The following is a 19,402-nucleotide window of genomic DNA, read 5'->3' as shown; positions in this document are numbered from 1 at the left end:
TGTATTTACCTGAGAGATGAATGAACAGAAATATTCTCCCTTACTGTTGCGCAGGATTTGCAGTTGTAGGAATATGCAACTAAAAATAAATAGTTGACCCATAGAGTTGGTGGTATCAGATGTGTGGCAATGTTACAGGAGACAAACAGATCCACAAATGGAGGATGTGGAAGTAGTATCTGGGAGATACTCAAAAGCTTTCTGGTCCTGGGCAACTGGCTTTTGGTGGCCCTGCCTGAGCAGGGGGTTGGACCAGGTGAACTCCAGAGGTCCCTTTCAACCCTAACTGATTTGTGATTCAGTAACAACCTTTAAAAAACAACGCATTGGATAAACAACTCTTAATTCTCAATCAGCTGTAGGTCATAAAAAGCTTATTGCATCACCCAAGTGGATGAGGCAGCAGAGTTTGTGACACATCTTTGTTTCCTCTGGGACCTGTGGTAAGATGTGCCGTATACAATGACTGTGTTGGATCCAGGGGAGCAGGGCACTGACTGCTCATGACAGAGTGGAGCTGGTGCCACCTTGACCCATGTGTTGCAAGAGTCATGTGCTGCAGGTGGCATGCAGGGAGGTGACTTGTGGCTGTTGATGCCATTTAATCTAGTATGTTAAAGGTACCTCATAGTAATTTATGATTAAGTATCTCTTCATTGTACCTGCTGAGGATTCTGTATGCGTTTATTCAAATGTGCACTTGGGTGTTTTAGTGCAGCTGCAACAAAGTGGGGCCTGGGGGGCTCTTACTCTGCAGACATGGTCAGGCACAAAGAATGGTGAGGGGTTTTCCCCCCTGTGACTTTTGTTTCCTGTAAGGCATTAATCAGAGCTCTTACTAACAAACCAAGTCTCTTGTAACTGCCATCAGAGATTTTGAGTATGTGCTCCTGTGCCTGCCTGAGGCTGGAGACCATCTGTCCACCTCGTGTAGAGGGGTTGGCCAAGTCCCTGTCCCCATCCCTGCACCTGCCATGCGCTAATGATGCTGTTAATGAGTCGTGTTTCCAAACAGGAAGTCTGAAACCTAAGACTATGAATCTCATAGATTTTCTGCCTGTATGACTGTATTTCCTTTAGCACATAGGAAAAGGAAGCAAAACAACTTCTGAATGTTTTCATGGTTAGTTTTAGCTGCCAGTCAGGTGTGCAGTCACTGGGAAGGTGATTAACCCAGGCACCTCAAGTGCTGTTAGCTGCTTTGTGGGGCTGTGCAGTCTCACTCTGAGCTCCCCTGTCTCACTTTGTGCCCTGTATATGTTTACTGTAAGTAGCTTGACTTTCAGTCACACTTGTGTAGCTCCAGTCTTCTCAAGGGGAGGGAGGAGGAGGCAGGAGTTGCCCCCTTGCAGCAGGCTTGCTCTGAAAGCTGCTGTTTGCTTAGGCCAGCTGCCCTGAGTGTTTAAAAGCAAAAATCCATCTTCTTGGTGAAAGACCGGTATATGCTTTTACTGGAAGAGTTTTAGGACAGCAAAATACCTTTAAAAGAGCTGCTGTATTTAATTTCAGCAGCACCAATCGGGCAGAATCATGAGGTGTTTTATTTTTTTGCTGTGTGCTGCAGAATAGACATTGGAAAGCTTGTACAGGAGGGAAAGCCTGAGAGCATAAACAGTTGAGAAGTTGGTCAGATCTTGAGAGAGAGAAAGCATAAGGCCCTCACATGATTTCATCTGGTTTGTGACATAATGCCAAAGCAGTTCTCAGTGTACCTCCTGGTGGGAGGGCACACGTCTCCCCTTAACTGGACTGTCAATATAATGGAAAATTGTATTGCAAGAGAGATTGACTATTGAATTGTAACCTCTATTCTTATACAAGCAGTAATCATTATAGTATTTAATTTACCAGCATTTTTTCAGGACAGATTGACCATCATCACAAATTCAATAATAAGTCATCAGCATTTCCCAGGGACACAGTTTGTGCTGATCCTTCCCTTTACAAAGCCTTGTCGATACGGACAAAGTACTTAAATTATCTCTGTTCTGTTCCAGAACTGCACTTTGCCCGGTCTTTCCCACTTGAATTGGAAAGGACCCTTTTTGTTGTTTCAGAATAAAATCCATGAAGCTGGTAATTATAAAGCAATTATCCCAATAGAATGGTTTATTCTATTACTGCTGTTCTAGTTCATTTTCTACCACAGGTATAGGGAGATAACCTGGGCAGATTTGATGAAGTCAATTGACTTTAAAAAGGGGAAGAGAAAGTTTCTACCAAATTTTTTTCTCACAAAACTTGTGTCATGAGAGGAAGAGTGTACTATTAGTGTAATTTATGGTAATTTTCCATATACATACACTAATTAGACCAAACCTGGAGTAAATTAAGCTGATAGAAACTCTTTTGAAGCCCCAATAGTTCTGTGACACTGATCTGTGCAGATTTCAGCTCAGACCCTCTGGGCTGCAGAAGAACTGGTGATGAGCAATTTTTTGGTTCTGGGACACTGGGTCAGTCCCTTGCTCACTCAGCCTTACCACTGCCCAGAAGAAAATCAATTATGAAAAAAAAAAAGTTATAGTAAATTAATTTGCGGAAGTTTTGCCTCAAAACTGTGGATCTTTCTGGTTTTCTTCGTATGTCTGTCCTTGCTCTGAAGGAGGTAGAAATAGTTATAAATGGATTGAGGAGCCTTTGGTTCATGGGCAGTTAACAGTGATAAGATTGTCTTGGTGTGCTGCACAGATAGTTTGTGCTGTGCTGCTCTCGGGGTGGCGGCTGGTTGGTGGAGCTGCTCTGTGGGTGAGGCACGATGAGCTGTGCCATGGGTGCTGGCTGGTGCTCCCAGGCCAGGCATGCCCTGCACAGGCAGGGTCTTTGTGTTCATCTAGGCCACAGGGAGAAATCTGATCAATGACAGCCCTGGAAAAAATCATAATGAAATTACAAACTCCAAGAATATATATTTTCAACAATGTGAACTACTTCCAAATGCATGTCCCAGCATCTCAGAAACAATACGTTCTTTGCGCAGTAGTGATATCATGCATAGTGTTGGTCCCACTGATTAATACTAATTCTTAGCACCAATTTTCCATTCATCTATCCAGAGCTCCAGGGTTTCTACAACTAAACCCTCCTAAGAGAGCAGTTGATGTTTCAGGAGTCACAGCAGACTGAGAAATTATATTCAGTGTTTTCCAGCATCTGAACTCTTCTAGAAAATTAATCAATTGCTTTCGCAGGTGTCTGGTTTTCCTGTTGGTGGGATAGCAAACAGAGACTCTCAGGGTTATGGGCAGGAGCCTGGCTGACCCCCGGCGCTGGCCAGTGTTGCAGCCTGCGGGGTTTTTTACATTAAATATGGAACGATGAATCGAGAGAGGGGGTAGTTAACTGTAACAGCGTTTTTTATTTTGTAAAGCGCGTATTGGCAAACACGGACATGGTTCTGCGTCGGGGCAGTGGCTGTGGGTCAGCTGGCAGCTGTTGCAGTGGAATGGGCCGGGGAGCTGCCGGCTGCTCGCCCCCGAGCCGCGGGGACGGGAGCGGAGCGTGCGGGCAGCAGTCACGGCTGCTCAGCGGCTCCGCGCTGCTTCGGGGCCCGCGGGATCCAAAAGTCACGATAATGGTATTAATACCGGAGATTCCCAGCGGGACGCGTGTGGCCGCGGCTCCCCGGCCCGGCGAGGCCTCCGTGCCGCGAGGGGGCGGGCGGGGCGCGCACCGTGCCCGGCCGGCGGAGCCATGCACGGGGAGCGGGCGCTGCTGCCCCGCCGGGACAAGGTACGGCGGGGGCCGCGGGCGTTCTTCGGCCGGGGTCCCACCGGGGCCCGACCCGGCTTCGGAGCGTGCTCGGCTCCAGGGAGGAATGTCCAGATTGGGAGCGGCCGGTGCGGCCGCACCTGCCCGCACGGGCTTTCCCGGCTCCGCGGCGGGTACTTGGCGAGTTGGATTGAATGTGAAACAGAGTTTAAGTTGTTTGTTTGGTTGGTTTTTTTTTGGGGGGGGGGTTGTTTGTTTGGTTTTGTTTTGTTTTTTTCTATAAGGGCGGGGGGGTTGTCCTCTGAAACTCGCTATTTTCCTCCCACTCGGAGACACCTGCTCGCAGTGTTTGCCGTGGCGAGGCGAGCGTTCGGGTGCCTCTCAGGCTCCATTTTTGTGTTAGAAGCGCTGACTGTAGTAGATCGGTTGTAGGTTCACTGTTGCTGCTGTTCAGACAGGTAAAGCACTAGGAAAGACTCAGGTGGGCTGTACTGTACAGTTAAACCGTGTGGGTTCTGCTCTCAGTTGCCTTCTCAGTCTCTTCACTCTCTAGCTAGTTGAGCCCCTGTCCTTGTACTGATGTCTTGGAGTGCTTGGTCTGCCAAGCTGGGGTGCACATTTGTGCTTGGGTTTTGAATTGTTGCCATGCCAGGTTTAGGTGATTAAGGAGTCAAATATGAGAGGTTTTACTTTCTTTTCAACTTTTGCTGGATGTGTGTAAAATATGTGAAGCTCTCTTGATTGATATTGTCCCCTGATTAGCTGAAAAAATGTACATTTTTTCAGAATTATATCCATTTGCCCAGTTGGTTGGTATAAAGAAGGAAAGCTTTCTGTTGGTGAAGCTGCTGATTAGCACTCATGTTTCTCTCCCTCTGTGCTTAGATTGAGCGATTGGAAGTCAGCAGCTTGGCGCAGACCTCCAGTGCCGTGGCCTCCAGCACTGATGGCAGCATCAATGCAGACTCTGTTGATGGGACCCCAGATCCGCAGCGGACAAAAGTGGCCATCACACACCTGCAGCAGAAGATACTGAAGCTGACAGAGCAGATCAAAATTGAGCAAACAGCCCGTGATGACAACGTGGCAGAGTACCTGAAATTGGCCAACAATGCAGATAAGCAGCAGAGTGCCCGCATCAAGCAAGTGTTTGAGAAGAAAAATCAAAAGTCAGCCCAGACCATCTTGCAGCTGCAGAAGAAACTGGAACATTATCATCGAAAGCTGAGAGAAATTGAACAAAATGGGATCCCTCGGCAGCCAAAGGATGTCTTCAGGGATATGCATCAGGGTTTGAAAGATGTTGGAGCAAAAGTCACTGGATTCAGTGAGGGAGTGGTAGACAGTGTAAAAGGTGGGCTTTCCAGTTTCTCCCAGGCTACACATTCAGCAGCAGGAGCTGTGGTTTCCAAACCCAGGGAGATTGCCTCCCTCATAAGGAACAAGTTTGGGAGTGCAGACAACATTGCTAATCTGAAAGACTCCTTAGAAGAAGGCCAAGAAGATGGGACAGGAGGCAAGGCTCTAGGTGTTATTCAGAACTTTCAGTCAAGCCCAAAATATGGCAGTGAAGAGGATTGTTCCAGTGCCACGTCAGGCTCCGTGGGAGCCAACAGCACAACAGGGGGCCCTGTGGGAGCTTCCAGCTCCAAAACAAACACTCTGGATATGCAGAGCTCAGGGTTTGATGCAGTACTGCATGAGATTCAAGAAATTCGAGAGACACAGGCAAGACTGGAAGAATCATTTGAGGACCTTAAGGTTCGCTACCAGAGGGATTACACGTTGATAATGCAGACCTTGCAGGAGGAGCGGTACAGGTATGTGCTGTGGTACTTCATTTGACAATCCAGTGCTGTGATTGCAGAGCACCAGAGCTGAGGATGGTAGTGCTCAGCAGGCTTTTCCCAACAGCCTGATTCAAATGGATAGTTCTGTGGTCTTCTCAGGACTTTTCCCTCCCAGTTCTGCCTTTTATAAGTATTGCTATCTTGCTGCTCACCTCGCTCTCTGTACAAGAAAGAGATTGTAAGGAAAAAGGTTATTTCAAAGTATTTTCAAGATAAAAAGTGAAGCTGAAGAGGTCTAATAAGGTGTCCCAAACCCAGGAGTACATTGATGAAATTACCTGTATCAGACAGTTAAGGTTTGGATCAAAGCAAATGACAGGGAGCTAATGTGGTCATGATTTGACCCTGCCTTCTTCAACTCAGATCCATATCTACCAGAGAAAGGAACATTCCAGCTTTCTTCAGGGTCTCTAAAAGGACACAATCTTGCCTGTGTGCCAAAACTAAGATATCCCTTCCCTTCTCTGCTCAGCCCACAGTGGCAGCACTCAGTGAAATGAAGCTGAATTAAGTGTCAGATACTGACAGTGCTCGTGTCATGGAGATTATAGGGCTCTGGAAGCAGGTAACTCAAGTTTCCATCAGCCTTCCCCTCACTGGAAGGAATGGGAAGGTGGAGCAGTTGCTGCAGTACTGCTGACCCCTGATGAACTCACAGGAGAGAGGTGACAGTGGCTTCAGGAAGGCAGCCTGGCTGGCTGCCCCCACCTCTCTTCTGAGGAAAACTGCCCCTGGAGAGGTACTGAGGGAATAATTCCCTTTCCTTGCTGGGTGAGAGAGGCGCTCTGCAGACTGCCCTGTGCTGTCCAACAGAACACCTGACATCCTCCCCCTCACATGCTGGGAGCAAGGACTTGACTCCAGGCTCTGAAGGGAAGAGTTACTAGCTGCCCTTCTGCAGGCATCCAAGACAGGATTCTTAAACTTTAAATAATAAATGCAAGGCCCAAGCCCTCGTTCTGGTGAAGGACAGCAGGCTGTTGTCATGAGGTTCTTTATGGTGTTCATGACTTTGCTAGGATGTGAAACACAACCTGAAAGGCACAGTGGAGCTGCTGGGGGTGTGTACAGGCTTGCTGAAGTGCCCTGTGCCACTTGCTGCACTGGTTTGTGCAGCGTAACATGGAGTTGCCCTACAGCTCTTTAGACGTGCTGGTGCCAAATCATTGGAAAAATTCTGGAAAAGGCTAGCCTGCTGGGATCTGGTAGAGAGAGCAGGCTCTCAGTGTGCTTTTCAGAGCTTGGGCAAACAAAGCCAGACCAACACCACTCTCTAATCCTGCTTTGCAACTATCAGCAGTTTGACTGAAACCAGCAACCAGCACAGTAGCTTTGGTTCCTAGTGCCTCAGTGTCATCAAGTCATCCCAAAGCAACGTGGAGCTGGGTCTTCTGCTCTGCAGCAGAGAGGTGCTGTTGTCTGTTGCTGTGTAGGTTGTTGTTTCACACATACAGCAGCAGCCATTCATAGTGGAATGCTAAATGCAAGCACAGCACAGCTGAAGGATTGGCCTGAAAATACAATAGCAGACCTTGGGGACTGATGTGTGCTGTCAGCTAAACGAGCTGGTCACTGCCCAACACCTCTGAGCAAGGTTCAAGTAGGTCCCAGACTAGCACACCATGAAGTCACATCTGTCATGTGCCATTAACCTTTGCAGAGCACTCCCCTGAGGTCAGCACAGACCCCAGCACTAACCAAGGCAGCCTAGAGTGAAAAGCAGGGAGAATCTGCATTAGGCTTATAAAAGTTTAAGATAGTAATTTAGACCTGTCATTTGGAATGTTGATGCAAATTAATTAAAGGTGTGACCTTTAAAGAGGACCAGTCAAACCACACTCAGTGCCCTTGTCTATGTGGGTAACTGCATGATCAGCAAGAGCTCATGGGTTAATCACGGTTAGATGACTTCGTGACTGTACAAATGTAGATTCTTGTTTTTATAGCTTCTGCATTTTGAACCCTCACAATGATAAAAGCCAACATCACCTTAGAAGTGGAAGGTGACATGGTATGTCCAAGGACAGAGGAGGGGCGGCACCTGTTCCTCCAACTGGAACCCCTCTTGCTCCTCAGCTCTTTTCGGAAAAAAACTAAAAGAAAGGAAAGGAGGTTGTGGTTTGATGCTGGTATGCTGGTGATTCAGATTAATCATAATTTGCTTTAAAAGTTGTAAATACCTCCTAACTCTGCTCAGTTTATGGGAAGCTTTCAAAAACAAACACAGAGTTGAGTTGGAGCTTAAAAAAAGTTTTTGGAGAAGCCTTTTGCTTGTCAGGTGACACTGAGTGTTTGCATTGTACCTGGAAACTGAAACAAAGAACATGCCATGACATTTTCTCACCTGGTCATTGTCCATTTCCTCTTTCTTAAATCATCCTCTGTTTTGCAGGTTCTGATCTTTTTTCCTCTTTGTGTTTATGCAGTTTTTGTTTATCAGCCATGGCTTGCCTCACAGGTTTTCCATGACCTCCTTCTCCCTGCTTCCAAATCTTGTCTATCACTCCATGTGGCTGCTGGTTTGCTAACCCTAGTCTCTGAGGCAGGGACTCACCTGTCCAGTTGCTCCAGTTCTCCTGCCCCGGTGCACCATGGCAAGGCCAGGCTGGGCTGTGTTGCCCAGCACATGCTGGCTTGGAGCACTGCTCTGCACTGCTCTGCACTGCTCTGCACTGCTCTGCACTGCTCTGCTCTGCACTGCTCTGCTCTGCTCTGCTCTGCTCTGCACTGCTCTGCTCTGCTGTGCACTGCTGTGCTGTGCTGTGCTGTGCTCTGCTCTGCTCTGCTGTGCACTGCTCTGCACTGCTCTGCTCTGCACTGCTGTGCTCTGCTGTGCTGTGCTGTGCTCTGCACTGCTCTGCTCTGCACTGCTCTGCTGTGCACTGCTCTGCTCTGCTGTGCACTGCTCTGCTCTGCTGTGCACTGCTGTGCTGTGCTGTGCTGTGCTCTGCTGTGCACTGCTCTGCTGTGCACTGCTCTGCTCTGCTCTGCTGTGCACTGCTCTGCTCTGCTCTGCTCTGCTGTGCTCTGCTCTGCTGTGCTCTGCTCTGCTCTGCTGTGCTCTGCTCTGCTCTGCTCTGCTCTGCTCTGCTGTGCTCTGCTCTGCTCTGCTCTGCTCTGCTGTGCTCTGCTCTGCTGTGCTGTGCTGTGCTCTGCTCTGCTCTGCTCTGCTGTGCACTGCTCTGCTCTGCTCTGCTGGGGCTGAGCCACCGAGGAAGGAAGGGTCTGACAGTACTTGGCCATCACTGTTTTCTTATGCATCGTGAGCAGACGCTGAACTGGCTTGTTGCTTATCTCATTATTGGAAAGTGGCAGTTGTTTACTTATACAAGCAGGGACTTACTGTGCTACTGAGACTGAAATAAAGTTCCTGCTGAGTGTTTTCATCTTGCTTGTCCCTTTAGGAACCTGTTTGTACATGGTAAAATCATAAGCTCACATATTTGGAGTGTGGCCAGTCTAAGGTTTTGGATTTCTTCCCAAGCCTGACAGCCATGAAAAGGGCATTTAAGTCTCCCATGCTCCTGTCAGAAGAAATCCTTCAGCCAAAAGTCTAGTCACTGGTACTTCCATTTATCTGGGTTTTGATGTAGTCTAATTGTCACACTTCAGTCTGTCCTCATGATGTGTTTTAAAATAGACCAAAGGAGCTAAACCTCTGAGGTCTGGGAGAGTTGGCAAGGCTGTTCTGGAGTGCGGCCAGGCAGTGGAGGCAGCATGTTGGGCCAAGTTGGTGCTCACCCAGCCAGGACAGCACCAAAACATCCCTGCAAAGCTCTCTGTCCTCCTTCCAGGGAGGCTGGAGCTGGAAGTACAGGGATGTGTGTGGGTATCATGAGCAGCTTGTGCTCCCTCTCTGGAGTCAGCTCTGTCCTTCATGTATCCTCTAGGTATAAGATTTTGGAGCATACTACAAATAACTACTGGTTTTAGCTGTGCACTCCACTTCTGGAAGTGTGTTCAATAGCATAAAGAAGTATTTAGTGACAAATAAAGATTACACAAAGGTTTGTATGACACAGCTATAAAAAGGTCCATCTTGAGAGACATGTGAAGACAAGTACTTAACTTCATCCACAGTTTACTGCAGATGTCTTTGTAGCATTAGTTTGATCAGAGTTTCTTTACTCAGCATAGCACTGAGTGCAGATCAAATGCCTTTTCTTATCACATTCCTCCCTTCCATGTGCTGTGTTAGCTGTGTATTTTGCAGTTATTACTTTAAAATGCCTTAAAGCTTTTTAAAAAAATTAGATGGTCATAATTGTGTATCTGAGCCTTTTTCAGACCACTTTCCCGATTCCCATGCAGTGAGCCTCAGAAAATGTGTGAAAAGTCAGCACAGTTATTTGAAATAAAGTGTTCCCATATCCCACAATTAAGCCAAGCACCCCATCTATTTACTGTGTCCGTAGGAACAGCTCTGATGATCTCTATGATACTTGTGACAGGCAGCATTCGCACAGAGAAGTTTCTGGGCTGGAGCTTTTTCTTTTAAGGAGAAATTTCACATTTTAACAGTAACAAAATAGTTATTGAACTCCAAAGAGGCATTTTCCATACATGAAGTGAAGTGGGATTTGATTATTCAGGACACTGCTATATTCACAAACAAGTTTAGTTTGTTCAGTAGACCCTGGCACTCATGAGTTAGATGGATGTATTTCGTCTTAACCCCCCTTGGCAAGTAGTCTATCCCTTTTATTTCTGTAATACTCCCACTTAAATGCAAACCAGCTTTCAACAGGGAAACCCTGGTTCTGTAAGTCATATAAAGCCCTCGTTGGTTTTTAAATTTGAACACCAGTAGAAAGCAGCTGAAAAAAAAAAAATTTCTAAATTGTAGCTATTGGGACAAGAAGTGGAAAGAAGCTGAATGGTGGATGTGTTATTTCAAAAATAATTCAGGGTCGGTTAGTGGGGGCAGGGGTGTGTTTTTTTAAATGACCCAGTTCTAGCAGTTGCCTGACACAGTGAGTTCTGGAAGTGCAGGTGGTTCTTGGATACGAACTGCAGCAGTTCTGGGGTTGAGCAGGGAGTGAAATGTGGGTTGGGAACGACCTGGTTGTTCTGCAGTCTTCAGGGCAGGAAGATTTGAGCCAGCCCTTCTAATTGTGTTCTGTTTAAACTCTTAACTATACAGATTAGCAGGGTTTCCTTATGTTTCCTGTAGATTGAGGTAGTTTTAAAATTATTAAAATACAATTGTTTCTTGTTAGAGAATACAACTTGAGCTGCTTGGCAACAGCAACTGCTTTATGAAAGGCATTTATGTGAGAGGAGGTTAAAAAGCACAATCGTGCTATTTTCAGAAATGCTTAAGTTTCTTTTTTGTGTAATAAACACACTGGTGAATTTTGTAATATAGAAACAAACGGAATATATTTCAAGGAATTGATGCTGCCCTTGGAGTGGGCTTAGTTGTGATTTTTTGGTTGTTGGCAAGTTGTTATCAGTTTTAAGTTGTGTGGGAACAAAGGGCAGTATTAATTATCTGGGCTCCTTTTTCATTAGCCATTCTTTACATGGCCATTCCTTTGTCAGTCTTGGGAAACCAGTTCTCTGGTGTGTCCTGGCACAGTTGCACAGCTCTTCCAGCACCTTTCTGGGCTGAGCCATGTCAGCTGGCAGCTGTCTTGGTCTCACTGCTGGTTGACCACATGCATTTTACGGCTGCAAATTGTCATGCTGTGTGTGATTCCTCCTTACTTTAAAGTAATATTTAATTGGGAACATAAATGAAAATCCTTTTCATACTTGTCTATAAAAATAAAACTCTGAGACTGTTTTTAAAGGCTAGCTTTTGACTACAAATTCTGAAACAGCAAAAAAAAATCTTGAAAAAAATGAGAAGCAGGATTTGTGTCAGTTTCAGAACCTGCAATTAAATTCTTTATTCTAGATAAATATTTCTTATTCATCTTGTGGGTTTTTTGTAGGAATTAAATTCAGGTGGAGTCAGAAGAAAAACAAAATTTAAATAAGGAATTATCTCTGTGGTTAATTCCTTAGAAATGTCTTGGTTATTAGTATGAAGATTCAGATGATAAGGGCTGTGTGCTTTTCCCATCCGTTGCAGCAATGAGTAGACAGTGGAAATCAGAGTGGAGAAAGCCCAATGGCCACCACAGCCGTGCCCATACCTTTGTTACCATCAGAGCTACCACATCAGTTAATTTAAAACTCTCTAAGGTAGAAGCAAAACTTTATCTCTCAGAATTGTTGTAACTCGGGTTTTTTGAGCAACCCTCTTCCTCAGGACTGCTTCTGGTCCATTCACCAGGAGCAAACTGAAAAATAAGCCTGCAGGTTAGTGATTCACGTGTCCTTCTTACAAATAATATGATGGTATTTGCTTGTTAAGTTGCATCATTCGTGGGAGATAAAGGAAAAACAAATCAAAGATCCATGTGACCTCATGCAGAGATCAGACAGTAATAGCATGTTCTCTGAGGCATCAGTCACATGTCATTTCCGTGTCATTTTTATACCCATTACTGTTCCAAGTGTAGATGAAAATTCATAAGAGTTTATGGTATTAGAAGGGAGCTCTTTGGTTTACGCAGAAGTTTGGTGAAAATCTCGTTCTATTCTCATTCTGTCCTTTATTTCTTGCATCACTCAACAGTTACCATGTAACTGTGTGTTTTCTCCAGATACAGAACAGTATCACAGTATCACAGAGTTTACCTGGTAGAAAGAACTAACTCCCAGCAGGAGGGCATTAGTGCTGGAGTGTGCTGTGTGCTGACTGATGCAGCCATGCTGGTTTCAGTGCCCAGGCCATGGTCTTCATTGCTTGGTTGTCACTGGTGTCATTTTGCCATCCTCTTCTCATTAAAGCCATTGTACCATGTGTTGTCATTTGTAGATGTGAAAGACTTGAAGAGCAGTTAAATGACCTGACTGAGCTCCACCAGAACGAGATCCTCAATTTAAAACAGGAGCTGGCCAGCATGGAGGAAAAGATTGCCTATCAGTCTTACGAGCGAGCCCGGGACATCCAGGTGGGTGACAGAAGCAAGGAGCCAAGTCGTGCCCTCTGCCTGCTCTTCCAGGAACTCATTCACTTTTGAAGTACGCCTGCGCTTCAATATTTGATTTCAATCCTTGTAGCTTTATTGCTAAACTGCTGCATTCCAAAAGGTCCTTATTCCATCTCTGACCTGTGGCTATCTCTCCAGGTAACCTCCTCTGTAAAGCAGGGCGGTGCTTCACACAGAGGGAACCTGCTGCTCAGCTGGAGCACAGCAGGACCCAGAACCCACTCTTTGTGCAGGCCTTTCTATTAGACACTCAACGGGCCATGACCCAAACACTTCTTTTAGTGCTCCCAGTACATGGGCCTTGGGGTGTGGTTCTGTGTCACTAATTGTACAACAATGGTCACATACATCTAAGGAAAAATGGCTTTGTGTGTGTACTGCATTGAGTCAGGAAATAATTCTTTCTGTTGGCTTTGAAGAAATAAGGTGTTTCTAAAAGAAAAGTTTCCTTTAGTATGTAAAAAAGGCTATGAAACAGAGGTCTTGAAGTTGGAGACCCTTCTACAAAGGAAAGCAGCTGCTGACCCTTACAGAAGGACCTATTCAGAAATGAGTCTCTTGACCATTTTAAGTACTTGCTGTGGTAGTTTTATGCCAGTTCTGATTGCTGATGGGAAATATTTGTAGTGTGAGCAGAGAGTTGTAGGTTGAGCTCTACCTTTTTCCTGCTGAGGCATTTCAGCCAGGTGATTTCCTCTTCAGACCAAGCAGGCTGTGCTGTTCACACACCAGCTGCAACTCCTGTTGTCAAACGTTTCTCCTGATCACTGCTGTTTGGGACAGCAATTCTGCCCTGTGTACCCCCTGCCAGGGGTCTTAACCAAGGAGAAGCCCTCATGTTTCACTGACCCCCACAGACATGATGCAATGAGAAATGTAACAGGTGACAATGACCTTTAAGTTAAATTTAATCAGTGCCTGTGGACAGTGGTACAATGGCCCCTGGCAGTGTAAACAGGAGGCTCTCCCTTGGGGAAGTGCTGCAACAGTCAGGTTTTGTTCTCCTCACTAAATTCAGATGGCAGGAAGATTGAAGTGGGGATTTCTCGACAGCTTTTTTTAATCTTCATTTTATGATTCAGTGCTTCTAGTGTAAACTTAAAAGTTGGGGCAGCCTATTTCTAATCACTGCTGGGGAAAGAGAAGTGTTAAGTTTTGTTGTGTGAAAAACTAAGAGCATGAGCTGATGTTGCAGAGGAACAGTCCTGGTTCCTTTTTTGGTGATCAGTCTGGGAAGGACTGCTGCAGACTTGTATATCATATTTGCAGTTGGCCTGTGTGTCTGGAAAAGGGAAGATTAGCAGAAATATTTTAACTTGGTATCTTCAAGAGCAGAAGTCCCTCTTGGTGTCAATTGCCTGAAAACCTCTCTCTTCCCTAGCCCCCTGCGTTGCATGTCACCAGTGTTCTAGTGCAGGTTGGGTTGGTCCGGTTGGGGTTCAACTTGGTGAAAAACTCCTGACAAATCCTTCCTGAGTCAGTGGGGCTTTAGAGAGGCGGATTTGTGCAGGGCAGTCTTCTTCCACCTCCTTTTGTTTTGCCTCTTCCTGTAGGCAGTTCCATAAATCTCATGCTTCTTACCCTTCTAGATGTCTTTCCCCAGCCCTCACACACAGAGTCAGCAGGAGCTGTACCAGTGCTACAGCTTGCAGCTTGGTGCAGTCTGGAGAAGATCTTCCTGCAATGGCAGCTGTGTAATCCCAGCCCTAGTGCCCCTCAGACCTTTCCTTGAGCTCAGAGCTCACTAAGCAAGCAGAATGCAGCTGAGCCTCTAGTAGTTATTTTTGTTGACATGGTTTTCTGCAAAGGGGTCAGAAATGCACAAGTGACTGCAAGGAAGGTGATGGAAGTTGAGGTTCTGGGAATGCACATCCCAGAAGAGGATGAAGATTTCTGGCTAGGCACAGCACTTTCGTGCTCTGAGAGGCCTCTTGGAGCCTGAAGTGAACAGGTGGCTGGGTAGGCCCCCTCTTCTGGGCAGAAGCTGTGAGGTTGCCCAGCCTGGCATCTCCATGTAAAGCCTTCTGGATGTGGATGAGGTCCCATGGTGTATTGCAGGCTGCAGTGAGGGGCTGCCCAGTCAGGGGCTTCTCACCTCAGATATGGGAAATGGCACTGCTTCCTCTGCTCCTGCTGCAGGGCGGGAGCTTGGTGCATGAGCAGTGTGAGGTGTGGGGATGGTGGTCCTGGCTTGGCCTGGTTGGTGAGGTAACAGCTGTGAGCTTGAGTGACCCACGATGTGCTCTTGTCCACAGGAGGCACTGGAAGCGTGCCAGACGCGCATCTCCAAGATGGAGCTGCAGCAGCAGCAGCAGCAAGTGGTGCAGTTGGAGGGGCTGGAGAATGCCACGGCCAGGAACCTACTGGGGAAGTTCATCAACATTTTGCTGGCTGTCATGGCTGTCCTCCTCGTTTTTGTCTCCACTGTGGCCAACTGCGTCGTGCCCCTGATGAAGACTCGCAATAGGACGTTCAGCACTTTATTTATAGTGGTTTTCATTGCCTTTTTGTGGAAGCACTGGGATGCCATCACCGGCTACTTGGAACGATTCTTGTCTCCCCCCAGATGATGGTGGCAGGAATGGGCTGTGCCGCTCCCTCCTCGCGCTCTTGGTGAGCAAGTGTGGCAAAGATTAGTCAGCAACTACTCCGCTGAAGTTTTAAAGTGTCCGAGTGAATTTGTTTACATTTAGAATAACGTTTTTTCTCTGCAAGATGCATTGCAATAGTATTTTTTAGATTTTATTCAAGAACTCTTTTGGTGAGAATCCTGGATAATTTTTATGTAGCATGGTTCTCTTTGGATGCAAATCTTAAGATTCTTTAAAGTGTATAAAAGAAATTAATAAAATACAGAAATTTGGAGCATACCAATGGGCAATTTAAATTGTGGCTTGAACTACTGTACTAAACCTGTCAGGAAGAAGAGAACGTGGTTAGCTTAAGATGAGCAAAGCTCAGTCTAGTGCACAGCCTTGAATGATGGTACCACAGCAAACCTGAAACACTAAACTTTTACTGTGAAGTCTGCCCACATTCCATGTCCGAGTGTATGCGTTGAGTGGTTTCTTTCCTTAACAAGAGAAAATCGACAACGTGTGGATCCCTCTCCCTGCTCAGCATCTGGGTTTGCCATTTGTGCTAACCTGACTTCAGTAACTTTCTGTAAGGCTGGCTAACTTGTCTGAGTGTATGGAGTGGAAGCCTCATGCCATACACAGTAACTGCACAGTCATGCTACAGTATTTTGAAGTAGTCCTTGAAGTACTTATCTTTAAGCAGAAGCCCTTGGTCGCACTTTTAAGGTTTTTTTAATATATGTATATTCACAGATTTAAAAAAAAATCCGAACAGCATACTTGAAGAGTGTAATACTCAAACTCTCAGTGCTTCCTTATTGTTTCTAATAGGATTTTTTATTATTATTATTATTATTATTATTATTGGGGCTTTTTTTGGAAGGGGTTGGGAGGGTCATTACTTTTTTTTCTTTCAAATAAAGAAGTGATGTTTTTAAATGAAGAAATGCGTGAATAATTGTGAGCCGTCTTGTCCTGAAGCAGTTCTGAGGAGGGCAGAGAATAGTTTCTAGTGTCAGCCTGTAGAACCCAGCACTGTCCATATGCCATTTGTCTGTCCTCCTGAGCATAAAGATGCAGCATCATGGAAAACATCTGTCTTCTCCACACCTTTTCGTCATGCAGGGGTTTTTTTTCTTTTTCCACGTGTGAAGGATTGTATGTTTATATTTTTTGTTTGCATGTCATCTCTCATTCCTGGCCTAAGGATAAGAGCAAGGAATTTCTGTTCATCTCTTCCTAGGGAAAAGACAGGTTCTTTTGAGGAAAGAAATAGTGACTCAACAGTCCACTTAACAGAATGGTTATCTCAAAAATAGTTTGAATTGAAAAAGAGAAAACATGAAAAATGAAACCAAAGTTTTCCTTCTGTCAGGGTCTGGTAAGATTATTTGTGTGTCTGTGGTGTGTCATCCTCTTTTTCAGCCACAGGGGCCAGCAGACACCTTTGCAAATCTCTAAAGGAAATGTCAGCTTCAAATGTAACCCCAAGTCCTCACAATGTGCCATTGCTGGTGACCTGTTGGTACAGGCAGGCAGCCCTCAAGTCCAGGCAATCTGCGTTCATTCTGTGCTGGTTTTTAACTGCTGTCCCTTTAACCATAACAGTGCCAAGATTCATCCTTTGTCTTCATGAAATCTAAAAAACCTCTAGGATTCTGTCAAAACCATTTATGGTGTTTAGTTAGGTCTTTAGCTGTTTTCTTTCCTTCCAGGATCAACTTCCTTCTAGTAATCAGATGTTGCCCAAGTGACCTAAACTATGAAATCATACATAGGCATGTATGAGACACGTACAGTGGATATATACTCACACACAGGCATTGTGCTATGATGCAGATTCTGGGTTCTGAGAAAGTCCCCAGACAAGGTTAATACCTTGCGTATTTTCTCATTGCCAGCAAATGCAAGCCCTCCACTGTCCAATCTTTCTTCCTCCAAGGGTTCTTTTCCTCTGTAGTCACAGGAAACTCAGTGCCCTTCCCCCAGGGATCCCAGTACACCTCTCTGTCACCATGTGCACTAATCTGTTCCTGTCCTAATTAAAACACAGATTGCCATTTGCAGCTGACTCAAGCCAAAAACTGCTTGTGCTTTCTGCAGTGCCACAGCCAGAGTAGAGGTGTGCAGCCATTCCCTCCCTTGCTCCTGGCTCCAGCAAGGCTCTTCTCTAGTGACTCACATTCCTTGGTTAACTATCAGGTTCCCATTATGCAGGTTTTGTCAGAAACAAATGTGTGAATAACAGTAAGAACTGATTTGGCACATAACTGAAATGCTTTGTCGTCTTTTTTTCTGAAACCTGGCCTTTGTAGCTCTTTTCCTGAGTTTTGTTCACACTAGAATTGCTTAAGGTAGGTTTTTATGTGGTCAGATCAGGAAGGAGTTAAAAGCCAGTGGCTCTGGACACTCAGTGTCTGTAGTATTTAAGGAAGTGTTTGTCCCTCTTCTTTACATCTTAATTTCATTTATTGTCTCAACTCTGTCATACTTGGTAAATACCATTTGTTAGCTTGCCAGAAGGGGCAGGCTTAATAGACATCTCGGAACTCTTTGGTGAAGGCCATGTACATATGGGTCTGGACAAAGCGTCTGTCTCTTTCTCTCTCAACAGGTTCTTCCATTCCAGAAAGTTGTCTGCAGTAACGTCATGTATGATGCTGCATCCACTTCTCATATCCTAACACAACTGCCATGTGTTTTGCCTTTTGCACTAGCAGAACGTTTTGGGGTTTTCATCTCTTTTCAATTTGAAAGTCTGTGATGATTTCTGATAGCTTAATGATGATGTTGTTGGAAATGTGATTCTAGCTTTAAAGCTCCCTTTCCTTGTACATGGTTGTTTTTGCTTTCCTGATGGAGTGTTTCTGGATGATGTGTAGAGGACAGTTTCCGCTGTGGATGTGAGTGTGTGTGTGAGTACCTTTAACAGCCTCCTTTGTAGACACAAACTTTTTAGTGACCATCTCTGATTTGCAGAATGTTTCCCAAAACATTTTATATTCAGAGCTGAAGTGATTCAGAAATTGCTTAGATGTGTTTAGCACATACTGCCTTGGCTCATGAAAAGGGAAAAATATAATGGACTGTGGAAGTTCCAAGAGCAGCACCTCCTCATTAATATTTGAGGGTTCAAGTGAAGTTCATCTGTTTCCCCGATTTCCTTCAACAGAAAGAACAAAGAAAATCTTGATGCAAAAAAAATTACTTTAAAAAATTTTATGAAAGTTTTTATTTTTTTTTTCTCAGTCTCATTAGTTGAGTTCAATGATACTCAGCATGCTCCCAGCAGTTACTCTATTGGTTTATTCCAATCCCATGCGTGCTTAGGTGGGATCAGATGAATTGTTGACTTATGTGTGTGTTACACTGGGACAGGAAAGCACTGTCTGTCAGCTTTGAAAATATGCATTTTTTTTTCATTAAAAAAAGAAAAGACATTATAACAAAAGAAGCCAAGCTACAAAGGGTTCAAGTTTGGGTAGTTTTGCCAGTCTTTAAGTGAATTCTGAAAGTGGCTAAAGCATTACAAACCCTGTGTGTCTGTGTTGTGTATGCCAGGTGGTATAGTTGTAGGCAATTGACTTAGCTGTAAGTGTGTTTTAAAAGTGTAAAAAAATAAACAGAAAAACTCACTTGCACGGGTTGAAAAGTACAGAAATGACACTTGTGAACGTAACACTGTAGTTTATAGATCTTAAGCTGCTAATTGTTGAGAGAGATTTACATTTGTCTTGTCTGATTGTCGCAGATTTATCTGTGGCACTTTTACTGTATATAAAAAACTTAAAATAAAGACCTCAGCTATTAACAGCGGTCTACTTTGGATCTTTCCAAAGGGGTGGGGGCAGGGGGAGAAAGGTGCTGTCATGGGGGAGAAGAGGGGTGTGTCAAAACTGCTGAGCCCTAAGAGCTCAAAAAGTGAGCAAGTTTTCCATAGCTCTGTCAGACTTTATCCTTCCCTCAGCCATACACATTAGGGCACAACGAGAATAAGCTGGTGTCAGGGTCTGGTCTCTGCAGGTAGAGGAAAGCAGCAGCAGCATTGGATCCCCATTGATCCCTTCCAGCCCCTTTGTGCCTGGGACAGCCTCTGGCAAGGCCCCTGCGGGCACACAAGGGTTCATGCATCACAGTGTCTCTGCCTGCCTCCCTGTGACTGACTCAGTTTGCAGGTGGCTGCAGTCAGGTGAGATGACTTACCTGAGAAGTCTGT

The 19,402-nt window shown here is 45.2% G+C and overlaps 1 protein-coding gene across 7 annotated transcripts in view; it reads left to right on the top strand.

Annotated features, from left to right (window-relative positions):
* TMCC1 (transmembrane and coiled-coil domain family 1) overlaps window positions 1-18,997 on the top strand; it is a 76,022-nt gene extending 57,025 nt beyond the window's left edge. For 5 of the 7 annotated variants that reach the window (XM_058844818.1, XM_058844823.1, XM_058844819.1 and 2 more), the window contains 3 exons: window positions 4,597-5,531; window positions 12,433-12,568; window positions 14,863-17,792. In XM_058844818.1, the coding sequence (XP_058700801.1) occupies window positions 4,597-5,531; window positions 12,433-12,568; window positions 14,863-15,177 (1,386 nt within the window). In that variant the 3' untranslated portion in view covers window positions 15,178-17,792. The other 2 variants (XM_058844816.1, XM_058844820.1) reach the window with 2 other exon arrangements.
* Window positions 18,998-19,402: the final 405 nt, after the last annotated feature.

The sequence above is a fragment of the Poecile atricapillus genome, chromosome 9, assembly GCF_030490865.1.
Source record: "Poecile atricapillus isolate bPoeAtr1 chromosome 9, bPoeAtr1.hap1, whole genome shotgun sequence".
Taxonomy (NCBI): Eukaryota; Metazoa; Chordata; class Aves; order Passeriformes; family Paridae; genus Poecile; species Poecile atricapillus.
The sequence above is the reverse complement of the archived record's forward strand: the minus strand, read 5'-3'. Positions and strand labels throughout refer to the sequence as shown.